The sequence below is a fragment of the Pleurodeles waltl genome, chromosome 9 (genome assembly GCF_031143425.1).
Source record: "Pleurodeles waltl isolate 20211129_DDA chromosome 9, aPleWal1.hap1.20221129, whole genome shotgun sequence".
Taxonomy (NCBI): Eukaryota; Metazoa; Chordata; class Amphibia; order Caudata; family Salamandridae; genus Pleurodeles; species Pleurodeles waltl.
The window spans coordinates 407,150,410-407,167,504 of NC_090448.1; the positions used below are offsets into that span (position 1 = coordinate 407,150,410).

The 17,095-nt window shown below is 46.0% G+C and overlaps 1 protein-coding gene across 1 annotated transcript in view; it reads left to right on the forward strand.

Moving 5' to 3' along the window:
* The window catches only part of LOC138259410 (girdin-like), a 632,998-nt gene that overhangs the window by 540,015 nt on the left and 75,888 nt on the right, over nt 1–17,095 (forward strand). Inside the window, exons 23-24 of the mRNA XM_069207157.1 lie at nt 1,774–1,919; nt 2,038–2,133. Of these exons, the coding sequence (XP_069063258.1) occupies nt 1,774–1,919; nt 2,038–2,133 (242 nt within the window). The remainder of the gene's footprint in view (nt 1–1,773; nt 1,920–2,037; nt 2,134–17,095) is intronic.

Here is a 17,095-nt window from a genome sequence, read left to right on the forward strand (position 1 = left end):
TGGTGGAAGGGGTGCTCTGGGGCCCCTCTCGTGGCCCCTGCACTGCCCATGCACTTGGGCAGTGCAGGGGCCCATGTACAGTGCCCCCTCGTGCAGGTCAGATCTGCGCGATGGGTGCTGTTGCACCCGCCGCACTGAGGCATTGACGACGGCTCCATGTGGAGCCATCAGCAACGTCCCGGTCCTGCATTCTAATCAAATCAAATCAAATCATTAACATTTATAAAGCGCGCTACTCACCCGTGCGGGTCTCAAGGCGCTAGGGGGGAAAGGGGGGGTTATTGCTGCTCGAACAGCCAAGTCTTTAGGAGTCTCCGGAAAGCGTAGTGGTCCTGGGTGGTCCTGAGGCTGGTGGGGAGGGAGTTCCAGGTCTTGGCCGCCAGGAAGGAGAAAGATCTCCCACCCGCCATGGAGCGGCGGGTGCGAGGGACGGCAGCAAGTGCAAGGCCAGCGGAGCGGAGGGGGCGGGTGGGGACGTAGAAGCTGAGGCGTCTGTTGAGGTATTCCGGTCCCTTGTTGTGGAGGGCTTTGTGTGCGTGGGTGAGAAGACGGAAGGTGATCCTTTTGCTGACTGGGAGCCAATGCAGGTGTCTCAGGTGTGCGGAGATGTGGCTGTTGCGGGGTACGTCGAGGATGAGGCGGGCCGTGGCGTTTTGGATGCGTTGCAGGCGGTTTTGGAGTTTGGCGGTGGTCCCGGCGTAGAGGGTGTTGCCGTAGTCCAGGCGACTCGTGACAAGGGCGTGGGTCACGGTTTTTCTGGTGTCGGCGGGGATCCAGCGGAAACACTGTTTCCGCCCGCCAGCCCAGCAGAATGTTTGTAATGCAGCCGACAGGGTCTCAGTGGGGCTGGCGTCTATGGAAAGACCGCCAGCATCAACACGGCGATGTTTACCGCCATGTTCATAATGACCTCCAAAATTTTGCTGTCTTTTTACTTTACTACTTGTTGAGACTCAGTGATATTATTTCAATCTCGGATCATTAAGCACCATTAAACATACTCTATAAATATCAATATTAAGAGATCTCAGCCTGCGTGGCATAGGTCTGTGTGATCTCAGAGGAAATCCCGCACTGATGGATCCTCTGAAGGCATCGAAGTATTTCTATGTGAACACCATGTTTAGTGTGACTGCAAAGCAAAATTGTGAATGTCTTGCGTGCTATCCTGTGATGTTTTGTTATGGTTACATTGGCTTGTGTAGTACACTAATCACCCGAGACGGTATTCAGGCTCTTGGACAGGTGTGTAGGTTTGTGGTCACCAAGAGTTTTATACGAAGAGCCAGGTCTTTAGCTTCTTGTGGATCACAAGAAGTGAGAAAGAGGCTCTAAAATGTTGAGGGAGGTCCTGATGTTTTGGGTGCTATGTGGGAATATAAGTGACCTCCAGTTTTACATTTACAGATGCTGGGAATGTGTCCAAGTGATAGTAAAGCAAAGAAAATGTGTTTGGTGGGTTTGATGAAAGTGTATGCTGCTGTTCAGGTATTCTTGCCCTCTGTTGTGTAGGGATTTGTATGGTTGCTTCAGAAGCTTGAATTGACTGTGCCTATGAATGGAGAGCCAGTGAAGCTTCCTGAGGTGTTGAGATGTGGGTGTGGCGTGGGAAGTCGAGTAAGAATCTTGCAGTGGTGTTCTGGATGCCCTGGAATGTGTGTAGAAGTTGTTTGGCGAATCCGGAATAGAGAGTGTTGCGGTAGTCCAGACTGCTTGTAATTAGTGCTTGTGTGACTATTTTATCAACACACAAACTATTTTTTTCTGTCCCAGCTCATGGCTCAGCTGAAAGGGAACCTGGAGGAGGAGAATCGTCATCTCCTGCAGCAGATCCAAGCTGTGACTCAGGAGAACCGAACACTGATGGAGAGGACAATGGAGAGCAAGGACCTGTTCCATGAGGAGCAGCGGCAGTATCAGTGAGACCCGTATACTATGATCTCACATACCAAAACCTATGACCTTTTCGTTATCCTCTTTTCCTACCACCATAACTGTTTAGTTACCCTTATTTCTCTCTGATTGTCTCTCAACCAGGGATAAGCTGAACGAACTACGCAGGGAAAAGCAGAAGCTGGTGGAGAAGATAATGGATCAGTACCGTGTTCTGGAGCCCACTCTTCCCAAGTCCAAGTGAGTTCCCTCTCCAATACACACCTTAGGGGGTAGGTGGTTCTCCTCCATATCCATCCAAAGAGCATTACCTATTTTCTTCCTCCTGAGGTGTAGCGTCCCGATTAATTGATCATTTATAGCACAACATCGCTGGTAGGGTTGGTTGGTTCCATTCTCCAGCCATCTTCTGGTGGATTCAGAATAACCTTTGAATCATGGAAAAAGAACTGTGGCCAATGATAGAGTGAGTTCTGTAACCTAAACCTGATTAATGGCCTGATTTAGATCTTAGTGGTCGCACCGCCAACTTGCATCCACAGTGGACCCCAGAAGAACATCAAGTGGACAGTCTTCCGCCTGCAGTATTTAGATGGTACAGCTCTGCAGACGGTGTACTGGAGGTGGTTCTCTGACAGAGGGCAGATATAGCTGGACTCAATGAACATTGTACAATGGTAGTGGCTGTGCGTGCGTCACACACACGCAATCTACCTTTGCCATATGTGTCCCTCCTTCATCACATACGACACAGCACGCCACATACACACCACAACACAAGTAGCTGCCGCAAACACACATTGATAGGCATCCATGACTCAACATACACACACCATAGACACTGCACCCACACACAATACAACCATAACAACCAACACAACAGCACATTCTTCTATACAAACACACTCACACAACATCACAACTACACACATTGCAAAAACAACCTCCACACAACACCACCTACCTGAATGTTGCATGCAGCAACACAACACAACATACATAACAACCCCAATGCCATAGGCAATTGGCACACACACTGACACACCACAGCACCCACTACAGCTCTCTTCACCTCAACCAGACATTCTCATTGAGCACACACATACAACTCACATCGTGCACACACATACACACACTGACTCTCACACTCAACTCGCAGCACAATATGACAGTTGCAGGACTCCAGGCAATGTGCACACATGGACACATTTGACAGTTGTGAATGTACCGTCATTGTCGTGCCAGTGTTTGCCAGTGAATACTGACACCATAATGACAGTTGTGTATGTGTACGATATGTGTTGTGTAGAGGTGTGTCCCCACCCATCTGACCCATTTGTGTCCTCGACATATGCATGTCACAGTAACTTAAAAAAATACGACGGGCAAACCATCATGGCGGCGGATGGGTTTTCAGTTGAAAAGTCGGCAGTGGGACCATTACCGCCAAGATCTAAATCAGGCCCTACGTTCAAAGATCGGTCCTGGTGTATGTTATTCACACATTTAATTCTTTGCAATGCATTCTACCCAGTTGTCATTCTATGCACTATGCATTTGGCTTCTGTGTATTCAGCAATCTTGAATTTCATGTTGAAAGCACCTGTCATTGGTTGCAAAGTTGTTTTCACGATCATTCTGTGCTCTATACATTTGACAGCTGTGTTCAGCAATCTTGAATTTCATGTGGAAAGCTCCCATCATTCGTTGCAAAGTAGTTTTCATGATTAGAGTTTACTTCGCCTATATTTTTCTTAATCTTCTGGTAAATATTGAGGCACTTGACAAAGAAAATTATTGAATAACTGTGGACAATTGTCCATTGTTTGCCATTAGGACATAAGCTGATTAGGCTCAATGCTTATTGGTCACTGTAGTAAAAACAAAAATACTGTAAAGAGTGACATCCAGATTTACACTTAAGTGGATAAGAAGGACCAAACAGCACTTTTTCCTCTGTTGGTGACGCCAATTTCAAATACTTTCCACTCCCTTCAACGCTTTTCTCACCAGTGCAGGCATCATCCCAAGATAGTGTTTCTGGTTTCTAAGAAATGGAAGCTGAGACATGGATGGTGCTGCCTCCAAAAAGGTCAAAACAATGCTAGTACTAAAGAGTATATCTGATTGGGCTAATTTTAAAGTGTATCAAGCTTGAATGCACATTTTTACCATGAGAAAGCACTTCAACATTTGGGGCCTCGAACAAAGCTCCTTCTTCAGCTTCCATGTCAAAGTCACAATGCAAGGTATATGTTGTGCACATTGGAAACCCTCCACACCTAAGCAACAGTCAACAAAGAATGTCTCAATACTGACTCCTGTGACTGCTGCCAGAGCAAACTTGAATCTTTCGCAATTCATGGATCTCTTGTAAGAAATTCAACTGGAAAATGTGTATACATATATATATATCAGTGGTTCTTAAACTTTTTTTGACCCATGACTCCCTTGAGCTATTGGCCATTGGCCTCAGCTCCCCATTATCTAACTTTTTGGTGGGTGGGGGGATGTAAGCCCAGCCATGGGAGTACTTCCATTTTTCTCCCTGAAAATAACTGTGATGAACCAGAGGAAGATATTGTATCAACCATGACATACAATAACAAAATGGATTATATTTTGGACAAGATAGGAACAGAGCCCACAAACTGTATGTCTAAGAAGACCCATTCCAGCAAGTTCACAAACATTTTCCCCTATAGAAAGGACGCCAGATTTAAAATTAATTTAGAAAAGTTGCTCCTCAAAATGTAATTTTGTGCGCTAATAAAAAGTAATTTTTCGAGGCACATCAGAACAACGGATGGGAGACAGCCTCATAGCTATCTAATAGTGTTCATAGCATTGTTCAAAGCTCTTACCTGAAAGATGTGCTTGAGCCAGGGTTTTAACTGACCCAAATAAATACTTCTAATTCGGTAGTAGCCAATTTAACCATTGAATAGCTTACCTTTCAACAGTTATTATTATCACACTCATCTTTGTCTAACACTTCTGCTAGCATCAAATTTAAGATCCCAAGTGAACCCTATGCAAATTATAGCAACACTGTGCCACTTTCACAAATTCTTTATAGCACAATAATACTAAACCAAGATCCAGATTGATTTCCTCTGATGAAAAACTTTGCTCCAAGGACAGGAATTCCCCAAGTGACCTTTAATCAACTTTACCCATCACCTCCAAAGCCTGAAAATGTTGACATTAAGGTAAAACATACACGGTTACTGCTAGTATTATTGCAGTATGAACTTTAAGAAGATCATCAATTTTGTATCTCTGAAATATATTGAAGAACTGAAGAAATTGTTCTTGACGACTGGGTCTTGGGGCCTGATTTAGATCTCGGCAGAGGCTAACACCTTCACAGCAGTGGCGGATAGAAACAATGGTATTTAGATTTCGGCGGACGGGATATCCATTACTGTTGCGAAGGAGTAACCCCTCTGCCGAGATCTAAATCAGGCCATTAGTCTGGGGACACCCTCAAATTATTTGTAAGCAAATATTCCTTGAAGATCTACATTGTTTCATTACATAGTCCCCAAGCATCGAACATCTATGTTTTAATCTTTTATGAGATAAGCATAAGTGTATGGATCACAGCCAAAAATTGCTAAGGTTTTTTAATGGGTTTTGTGAAACGTGTCCTCCCTTAGTCTCCATGCACAACTGAGCAGCTTTGAGGGACGTGTAAGTCCCAGCTGTGTTATTTTTCTATAATTTAAGTAATTGTGCAGCAATGTATGTCACACAAGTAGTAGGCAGTTTATGCTGGATGTGAGTGTAGGTGTCACTTACAAGCAGCATGGTGGCCTGGGGACCTCTCATGAAGCAAGATGAGTTCAGCCAATGCTGCCCTTTACTAATGTAGTTCGATGACAATTTACTCAGGCTAGATGTATGCTGTGACCACAGGTGTAGGTTCTTATGGTCTATCAGTGAGTATAGCCAGAGACTACTGGAATTGGGGTAACAGACTTGGGATATACATTGGGGGTCATTATGACTTCAGCAGATGGAAAAGCCCGTCCGCCGAACTCCAGACGGTCATGTTGCCTCCAGTGCGGCCACCTTCCCACAGACCCCATTAAGAGCTTCCTGCTGGGTCAGCAGGTGGAAACAGTGTTTCTGCCCTCTGGCCCACTGGGAAACAACCTACAACATTGACGCTGAGTCATAATAGAGCCGGCGGAAATGCTGTAGTGCGTAGGGTGCAGCAGCACCTGTCGTGATGTTCAAAGCAGACAGTGAACATTGCGACGGGGCTGGAAATAGGGGGCCCTGCACTGCCCATGTCAAGTGCATGAGCAGTGCAGGGCCTCCCTGGGGCCCCTTTCACTCCATCTCTGCCAGCAGTTACATGGTGGTGCTTCTGCGATGTAACCGCTGATGGAGAATGGGGTCATAATCCCTAGGGTGGCACTGCTTGCAGCGCAGCCCTGGTGCATTAGGACTGTCAGTTCCTCCTATGGAGGAAAACTGGGAGTGCTGGTGGTCTGTGGCGCTGCCGCCACGGTTATAATGTGGCAGTCGGTTGATACATTGGCAGCGGTCCATCTGCCAGGGTCATAATGAGGCCCTTAGTCTGTCCAGCTACATAGTGCCCTTTAGGTAGTGTAGTTAAAGATAGCACACTGGGAGAGAGGCAGTGTGAGGTATAGTGAAGTGTTGGGTTGCAGTGGCACCTCCTGCAGGGGAATATGGGGAGCTGCTGCACCGTGAAAAGCAACATGGCCCCTGGGATTGATTCCTAGGAGTGATTGCCTGGGCAGTGGTCTTGGGATCTCTGCCCTGAAGGTAAGTTATTTGGCAAATGCCATCTAGTGCCATCTGCATGCACTCACTGCAGCTGAATTTGGCAGTTAGTACGTGTCATGTTAATACACAGTAATACCAGGACCCCTTATCAAACCTAAAAGTAGACACAGTGGGGACCCGCCCATTTTCTTTACCTCGGAGGCACATAAGCACTGTAACAAAGACGCACTAAACAGGGGTTGAAAACCCAGGTGCAAACAACAAGAGAAAAATATAACACATGGATACTGGAATAGGAAATGCTTTTATCAATGTGACAGACAAACAGGGGGACGGAAAACACACTCTTACAACATTGGGGTTACTGAATGAGGTATGAACATGGAGGCAAAGAGATGACACACTGGGTCAGGGAATGCACTGAAAGATGGGAGACAGACGGCATAGTTGGGGCACCTGAATCTGGATATGAGATACAACAAGATCATCACTACTGTGAGACAAACTTGCCACAGCTAATCACTGAGACAGTAACTGGACTGCCAGCAGGATGAATACTTATTGACACACATATGTATGTCCCACCCTTTATCCCCTCCCTTTTGCATTTCTCGAGTTCAGTGACATCTACTCTGAGACAAGGAGATTTACACTCTAATTTGGACAAGGACTATCCCATCCCAGAAAACACAACTTTGCAGTGTTACGTCACCACTTCAGTACTGATTTACAACCTTGTCCAGATTCACAAATATTTCGAGCAGTTTGCCTTGCAGACTGCTGCAGTCGCAGGTTTCCATGTGTACTCCAGGAAATATTATGAATTCCTGCTTCCGCCTGTGTGTTGACTTTTCTCCTACCGTATCTGTACATAGCGTTCAGTTAAACCTACTGAAATATCAAAGCCTTGAAAGAAAGGCACCTTTTGTTGTCATTTTCCCTTCATTCTTAAAAAAACCCTCTCCTGAACCCTTGTGTGGGATTTGCTCCTGGAATATTACTAATATTAATATTATCCAGTATTGGATCTTTCATAGATTCTCATGCTTGAATCTTCCCCGTCGTCTAAGTGGGAATCCCACGGTATCCTATAAAGCAGTAAATAATAATAACCATAGAGTCTACAATGCAAATAGGCCTGAAATTTGGTAGCTTATCCATGTCGTTTTTTTAAAAATGGACCAAACTTGAATTATAACCAATCAAGCGACAACACCCTCTAGAACACTCCCAAGAGAAGCTCCCTTCCTCAGATTTTCACTGCACTTCAAGTGTGAAGGGAGTCTCCCTGAGCTCTGCTTAGTTTTTTCCACAGATAACTTCAGATAAGGTTTGACCTTTCATTTAAATCCAATTATGTCTGATTCTGAAGGCCTCTTTCTTCCCTGCAAGACATGTGGGAAAAAGGGAGTTCATGTGGATGATCCACATCAAAATTGTATCTATTGCCTTCACCCTACTCACAAGGTAAAAAGTGCAAATGTCGAACTTTACCACCAAAAACTTTGAGAGATAGAGAAGGCAGATAGTGACTCTGTCTCTAAGTCTCATAAAAGGGCTAGATCTCTGGAGGGAACTTCTGAGGAGAGCAGAAAATCCCTCAAAATTCATCACCAGTCAAAGGATTCTAAAAAGAGAGTGAAAGAAAAACGCTCCTCTACAGAAGTGGCTTCTTCTGCTTGAGCTACCCCCTGTAAGCCATTACAGCAAAGAAGACCAAAATCTCCTGTCTTCATTCCATCGACGACTAAATCACCGTAGACGGCAACATCGTAGACGACCACCATCACCACTGTATCATCGACGAGACCATCTGCGTCGATGACAACATCTTCCATGCAGGTTCCAATTTTTTGTACGATAACCTCGGAGACACCTAAAACTTGGCCAACAGCCCCGTGGACAACATCCTCGTCAATGACGCTCCCATCGTCGACGCGCTCTTCGTCGATGCACCCATCGTCGACAGTGCCACGTCGACGAGGCTAAAAATTAAAATTAAAACTTGCCATATACCAACTCTGGGTTACACAACAAACTTCTCACCCCTTCTTCCAAGCCACCTTCTTGACATGGGAGAGTCAGAGGATAAAGGACCTTTTGGGACGGCTCATAGTCCTTGGGAACTCCATGTAAAATATCAGGAAGAGGAGGAAGAATACTGTGAGGGTGATCAGGCTCAGAAATCAATAAGGTCCATTCCCATCATTGACCACTTATGGCAGGAAGGTTTTCAGGATTATGAAGAACCCCGCTATGGTGCCGGTGGTCCTGCCACGTATTGACAAGAAATACAGGGCTCCTGATGATTCTCCTGCATGCCTCACGGGCATCCTAGGTCGGATTCTGTAATCTCACAAGCTGCTCAGAGACGATCTAAGAATCCAGCAGCTCCCATTTCAGTACCACCAGATAGAGGCGGTCGATGCCTTGACACTATAGGCAAAAGATTTCCCTCATGTTAGCCGTTACAGTGAGAGCTGCTAATGCTTTAGCCATCCTGGCACTTTATGATAGGCAGATGTGGTCTGACATAACACCTATGATTAATCTCATTCCTGAGGAGCAAAAGCAGGATGCAAAAAAGATCTTGCAAGAAGATCGAGCCTCTTCTGAGATCATTGACACTGCCATGGCCATAGCCTCGACAGGGTTTAGACATTTGGCAGAAGCCGCTGTTCCGAGACGTCAGGGTTGGCTCAAAGGCACTTCAGTTCGACCTGAGGTGCAAACAAGGATATTAGATATGGCATACGACGGGGATATGCTCTTTGGCAAGCACATAGATGAAGCCCTTCTTGCCATTAAGACAGACACTGACACGGCTAGATCCTTAGGCACTTTGCAGTATAGACGACTGCCTTTCAGGGGGGCAAGAGGACGTGTTTCTTCTTCTTCCAATAGAGGTTCATACTATCAGTCCCAGCAGTTTCAGCCCTACCAACATTTCAGAGCATAACAATCTTATCACCAACCAACTACAGCTGGTTTTTTCTAAGCAGGGAGCCCATCGCAGAGTCAAACATCGGCCCAGAGACACAGGACGTAAACAATGACCTAGTCGAAGTACCAGCTGCTCAACCTTCCCAGCATCAAGTAGGGGCAAATATATCCAAGTATCTCCACAACTGGAAGACTATCACCTCGGATCAATGGGTATTGGACATAGTGGCTTATGGCCCTACCTTAGAATTCACCGCAAAACCACCAACCACTCCCCCGAAAGGGGCGCATTCCCCGCATCTTCCTACTGAAAGAAGAGACCAAAGGGATGCTTTTCAAGGGAGCAATAGAAGACGTTCCGATGGCTTACCTTGCCTGTTAATGCTAGCGAAATTTGGGCTCACGCATTCCTCAGTGAAAGTGCATTTGGCAGCGATCTCCACATACAGTCGCTCTTCAGACATGGCCTCCCTTTGTTTATCACGATTAATTAAGCAGTTCATGAGAGGTTTATTCAGGGTCTTTCCTCCAGTAATGTTGCCTCCTCCTGAGTGGCACCTTAATGTGGTACTCTCACAGTTAAGGAAACCCCTTTTTGAACTTATACATAAAGCAGACCTCAAGTTCCTTACGTGGAAGGTAGCTTTCCTCCTAGCAATCACTTCCACTAGAAGGGTCAGTGGAATCCAAGCTTTCACTACACAAAAACCCTTTCCACGTTTTACTGAGGATTTAGGCGGTCATTCTGACCGCGGCGGTCGGCGGTCGCCACCCGCCAAGCGGTTCCCGCCGAAAGACCGCACGCAGTCAAAAGACCGCGGCGGCCATTCCGGCTTTCCCGCGCGGCCGGCGGCCGACCGCCAGAAGACCGCCGCCCGGCCCAGCGGGACAGCCCCTTCAACAATGTAGCCGGCTCGGAATGGAGCCGGCGGAGTTGAAGGGGTGCGACGGGTGCAGTGGCACCCGTCGCGATTTTCACTGTCTGCTAAGCAGACAGTGAAAATCTTTGTGGGGCCCTGTTAGGGGGCCCCTGCACTGCCCATGCCAGTGGCATGGGCAGTGCAGGGGCCCCCAGGGGCCCCACGGCACCCGTTCCCGCCATCCTGGTTCTGGCGGTGGACACCGCCAGAAACAGGCTGGCGGGAAGGTGCTCGGAATCCCCATGGCGGTGCTGCAAGCAGCGCCGCCATGGCGGGTTCCCTGGGCCAGCGGGAAACCGGCGGGAAACCGGCGGGAAACCGCTGGCTTCCCTTTTCCGACCGCGGCTTTACCGCCGCGGTCAGAATCGCACAGGAAGCACCGCCAGCCTGTTGGCGGTGCTACCGCCGCACTCCGCCATGGCGGTCATGGACCGCCAAGGTCAGAATGACCCCCTTAGTCATTCTCAAAACAAACCTGAAATTCATAGCTAAGGTGCCTTCTCAATTTCATCTCAATCAACCAGTTATTCTCCGTACCCACCATCTTGAAAGTGTACCTGGACACAGCCTGAATGAGTCCTGAACCCCCAAGTGGTCTCCATTTATCCTGGACCCTTGATTGTGGTGCTTAAGGTGAACAGATGTCCGCGGTTGGCCCTTTTACCTTTTAGGCACTATTTTGGACCTTGAACTTGAAAAAGTCTACGCTTCTATTGATTTGATTTTGTGCTTTTGGTGTCAAAGAATTTATTACAATTTACTCTATTTTCATAAGTTCGTTTGGGATTTTTCTTGTGTTTTTATTGTGTTGTGTTTTCACTTTATTACTGTTTGTGTGCTGCATAAATACTTTACACATTGCCTCTTAGTTAAGCCTGACTGATTTTTGTGCCAAGTTACCCATGGTTAAGCAAAGGTTAATTTAGTGACTTTTTATGTTTCACCCTGCAAGAGATTGTGGCTGTTGTTTGACCAGGGCTCACACCTCGGTCAACCAACAACCCAGTTTCTCACAATATGGTTTCAGCTCATTGCATGCTGACGCAACGTGGCCAACGGGAAGGAGTGCTGGCCCTTGATACTTACTAATATAATTGTTAATCATACTTCCCTCATCTGTCTTACTTGTGACCTTCACTACCAGTAACATAACAGGATGTTGCAACACATCTGATGAAACGGCAGCCTACAGGAATCATAGGGAGCAAAAGAATAGTAGGCTCAATGAAGTTTTTGACACCTCAGGTACTGGCACCTCTTGACAGAATCAAATAAACCCATTGTCAGCTAAAAGTACATTTCAGGCTTTGGAGAGAGGCATCAAAAAGGAAACCTCAAAATGGAGCATGACCTCATCCCCTGGCTCTAAGAATTGTAATATTCCCACCCACAGAGGCAACAGCCCCCGAAAAATTGATAGAATGGGAAGACAACTTAAGCACAGTATCAAACAACATACTCAGGCAATTGATATATATAGCACAGGAAGAATTTGACAACTGCAAGGAAGAAGTGGGCACCCTAACTAAAGGAATAGAAGAGGCAAACTGGAGAGACATCACAAAAAATTAATTATGAAATTCTCAACAAAATAATAGACAAATATGAAGAAGATATACAGAGGAAAAACAGAAAATTCAGACACAGTTTGACTGATTATCTACTTGGAAGGGTGCACACCTTTGCAAAAAAATACAATGAAATTAAAACAACTTACATTTCCACAGAATCAGCTAGCTTCTCCCAAATCATTACATTTTAGGTGTAGAGTCGATAGAGGAAGTGGATACTGCGAGAACCAAAGTTACAGGGTTAAATTCTTACAATTAAGTTAGCAGACACCGTTTAGGGAGAGCACAAGACAATTGTAAACTACAGCTAAGTACAAAAACCCAGGCACCAACTAAATCAGGGGTCCAGCCAAAGGCCAGAAGCAAGGAACAAGCCAAGAACAAATCACTGACAACCAACTAGTAGTCAGTCTAACGACCAAGGATCTAAATGTGACACATACTCAAATATTGAACAAAGGCCTTTGTTCTGCCCAACAGCCACATGGGACTTGGTTCAAAACAAAATTGCCTTGTATAAGTTCATTAGGAGACTGAAACTGCAATCGTTCTTTGCAGACAAGGACGGGTCCTGGCCACCAATTACAATACACCCCCAAACCAGTGACCTTACTGTTCAAGAATTTGAAACCATCCACTTACTTGCCAACTTGTCAGAGTATGATAAGAAAGAACTAACCTTACCTCAAGAAACTATAGCTCAGGCCCTAAGTGAATGTCTAAGTTTTTTTAAAATGTATGTCATAACTATATCATCTCTGTAAACTATTTTTTTCAGTGAATTTCTAAGTTTTTTTTATTGTAAAGTAAAATTTAATTGCCATACGTTAACCCACTGCTGCACACAGCCTGTGGCGTGGGCCTGCAGCGAACCCCCGTATGTAGCCAAGTCCTTACATGCAGCCAACCTCACGCTGTGGGTCTGTGAGTGGGTGTGTGACTGGGTGTATGGGTGAGACTGGGTTTGTTTGGGTATGTAAGTGGGTGCATGACTGTATGAGTGGGTGTGTGATTTCATGTGTGAGTGGCTTTGTGGATATATTAGTGGGCGTGTGAGTGGTTCTTTGAGTCTGTGAGTGGTTTTGTGGGTTTGTGAGTGGGTGTGTGACTGGGTGTATGAGTGAGACTGGGTTTGTGTGGGTATGTAAGTGGGTGCATGACTATGAGTGGGTGTGTGATTGCATGTGTGAGTGGCTTTGTGGATATATTAGTGGGTGTGGTAGTGGTTCTGTGAGTCCGAGTGGTTTTGTGGGTCTGTGAGTGGGTGTGGAAGTGGCTGTATGGGTATATGAGTGTGTGTGAGTGGCTATGGGGGTATATAAGTGGGTGTGTGAGTGTATGGGTCTGTGATTGGGTGTGGTAGAGGTTTTGTAGGTCTGTGAGTGGTTGTATGATTGTCTAAGTGGGTGTGTGAGTGGGTGTATGAGTGGCTCTGTGGGTCAGTGATTTGGTGTGAGTGGTTTTGTGGGTCTGTGAGTAGGTGTGAGTGGCTGTATGGGTGTGTAAGTGGATGTGTGAGTGTGTCAGTGGGTGTGTTAGTAGGTGTGTGACTGACTCTGGGCCTCTAACTGGGTGTTGTAGTGGTTTTGAGGATGTTTGAGTGTATGTGTGTATGTGTGAATGGGTCTGTGAGTGAGTGTGTGAGTGGGTGTATTTTTTTTAATTTGGGTCTGGATTCGCAGATCCGTAGTGGATTTACGTGGTGGGCTGCGCTGAGTACCGCAGAGGATCCACAGAACCTCATGCGCTCCCCCCAAAAAAAATTTTGGGACAATATCTTGCCCATGATGGGTCCCTGAGAGACTCCTCTATTAGTCCCATGGAGTCAGGATTATTCTTTCCTGACCACTTATATCCTATTTAATCATTATTTCCCCACCTGGGAACCATGTCCTGATTGACAAAGTGGTGGCCACAACTTTTTTCTCAGGTTGCAGCCAACCATTAACGGTATTGCTGTTGGCATGTGAATTTGCTGATCCACTGCGGTGGATCTGCTTCTCTAGATATACCTAAATCTTTTTTCTTTAATAACTCCAAAACTACTCAAAAGATTTACACTAAATCACATAAAGAGATCTTTCTGGACCAACTTGTAGCTTTCTGCCCAATGTGATGTTTTTCTGTTCAGCAGTTCGGGCTGCAGTCATGTCTAAAATTCCTCTGAGAATTTGCATTGGAAAAATGTGTTTTTGGACCCACGCTTTTTCTTGCCCCCTGTTTGGCAAATCACCCTGAAACTTTCCAGACAGCAGCTGAAGTGAGTGACAAACTAGTTTTGAAAGTGTTGGAAAGATTTATCAAATGGCGCCAAAGTTTTTAGCAAAACAAAAATGCTTTTACTATAGAAACTAGGTCCTAAATATTACTCAGTGGCATAGTTCTAATTAGGTCAGCTTTTCCATCTGAAACACTTTTTTTGTGTTGCTAATAAGTTCAGGTACATTTGATGGTGCTGCCTTTTGTCTAGTTTGTGCATATAGAGAGAGTCTAGCGGAAGTGCCAATTTAATATTAGACATCATTGATCAGCCCAGGGAGATTCTTTGCACTTGGGCCATCTCGCTACCATGGGAATCAGACGTCTATGGGAGCTCGCACTCTTGATTGGCTGCCAGCAACATGGGAAAAATGTTGCTGCCAGCCATTACAATACTTGGGGACTTAGTCAGCTGTTCTGAAGTTTAAAAAAAATAACATAAGGGGGGCAGGGTAGGGATGCTCAGCCCCTAGGCCTTTTTGTGGGGGGGACCCATAGGGGCCTCCTATCCCGGGGCCAAAATAGAGAAAAAAAGAAGCTATTTTTGCTGCGATCCTACAGGACTCCAGCAGGATAAAGAAAAGCAGCCCAGGCCGCATTGTTTAATTAAGGGGAGGGAGGAGCACAGCTCCCCTCCCCAATCTATATTCGGCCCCAGGGACTCCATCCCTGTATTCTGATTCATTGATATGGAGAGGAGAGCACGGGCCCGCTCTTTCAGCCTTTAAAAGACCCTGGGGACCTCAACCCCCCGGGCCAGCACTATACTTTAAAGGGAAGGGTGGTGCAGCCTTTATTGGCCCCAGGGACCTCTTCTCCTGGGGCCTGTTCAATTGCTGTGTCCCGAGGTGCCCACTCGAGGACACAGCAGTTTCCCTGCCTGGACTGGCACGGGCAGGGACATTTTTTGTTTGCTCTCGCCTGGCGGGGGCATTTTCAAAACTCCCAGAAAACAGGAGCAAAAACTAAGGGCATGATGTAGAACTTGGTAGATGGAATGCTCCTTCACAAACGTCCGCTGTATTACTATCCTTATAGGATACAATGAGATTGTAATACAGCGGAGGGGATATCCATCACGTTTGTGGCGAGTATTCCCCTCTGCCAAGTTCTAAATCAGGCCTAAGTCTTCTCCCAGTGGTGAGGAGCTTTAAAAATGCTCCAGTCAGCTGGGAGCAGACTTTTGATTTGTATTATTCCCGTCCGGAAGGAGCAGCATAAAGGGCTGCTCACAGCGGGCAGGAGCAGTGCTGGCTCCAGCAGCATGCAAAGAGCCTGCTGGGTCTGCAGGGCCCCTGGGGCTCCCCCACGCGGCCCCCAGTGCATGGTTGATGGATGTGCTGGATTTGCAGTGGAGCACCCACCTCCTCGGTCCCCAGGATATGAAGTCCCTGGGGCCAAATACAGCTTAGCGAGGGGTGCTGCATGGCTCCCACTCCCCTTTTAATAAATATATGCAGCTCTGGGGAATGGGGTCCTCGGGGTCATAAAATATCTTGGGGAGGGGGCCATGTGCTCCCCTCACCTTTAAAGTAAAAAGAACAGCCCTAGCGGGTGTGGTCCCCAAGGCCTGATGAGGCTCGGAGAGGGGCCTACGCAGCACCCTTCACCTTAATAAAAAAAACAAAAAAAAAACAGCCTCGATGACACAGGCTAGGCACTGTTTCCAACCCCCTGCTGTGCACAGCCAAACTCTGTGCACAGTCTGGAGTATGCAGCCTGTAAGGAGTTTGCTGCTGTGGCCAGGCCTTATTGCCAACCTCTCACCGTGTACATTACTTTAACCTTCATTGAATTTCTAAGACTTTTTTAAACAAAAACATATTTTTTTATCATACCTAACTATAATGCTAATTTAACCTTTGTTTTTTTCAGTGAATTTCGAGGATGTTTTTCATGTAAAGCAATATTTTGTTACCATACATAAGGCCAACCTCCATCTGACTCTGGCGGAGGTGAATTGGCCCAAGGGAAGAACAGCCCCCATGTCAAGCAGAATGCTCTATTTTTTTAGATTGGGTTGGAGGGTCTCACAATTTACCCATGGAAGCGCTGACCTAACTATACCCAGTGTCGATGGCCAATGAGTAATATGTATGTATGTATGTATATATGTAAAATCCGGCTCCACAAACAATCCGGCTCCGCGGCACTCCGAGGATATAAATAGCAGGAATTTATGAAGTTAATGGAGGACTCGTATGTATATATGTATGTATATATATTCAGTAAAACAAACTATAAGTATAACTATAACTGCTGAATTTCCCAAGGCCAACAGAGAAACCAAATGGCGGCCACAACTTTTCTCTCAAGTTGCGGCCAGCCAATCAGGACCTTCCTTTCTGCCCAGATCAGCGGATCCTCCATGGATGAATCTGCGTCCCTAGATATCTATATTTTTCTTTCTTTAAAAGCTCTGAAATTATTGAACAGATTTACCCCAAATCACTAAAAGCCCAATCTGCGGACCAAGAGCCAGTTTTCTGTCAAATTTGGTGTAATTCTGTTCAGAGGTTCGGGCTGTAGCCATGTCTAAAAATTGCAAAATGAACCTAGACATTGCAAGGAGAAAAAGTGTTTTGGGAATCCTCCTTTTTCTCAGCTCCCACTTAACGGATCACCATGAACATTTGCATACACATTTGCATACAGCACCTAAAGTAACTTGGTACACCACCTTTGATAATTTTGTCAAGATTCGTCAAACGGCGCCAAAGTTATTAGCAAAACTAAAAACGCTTC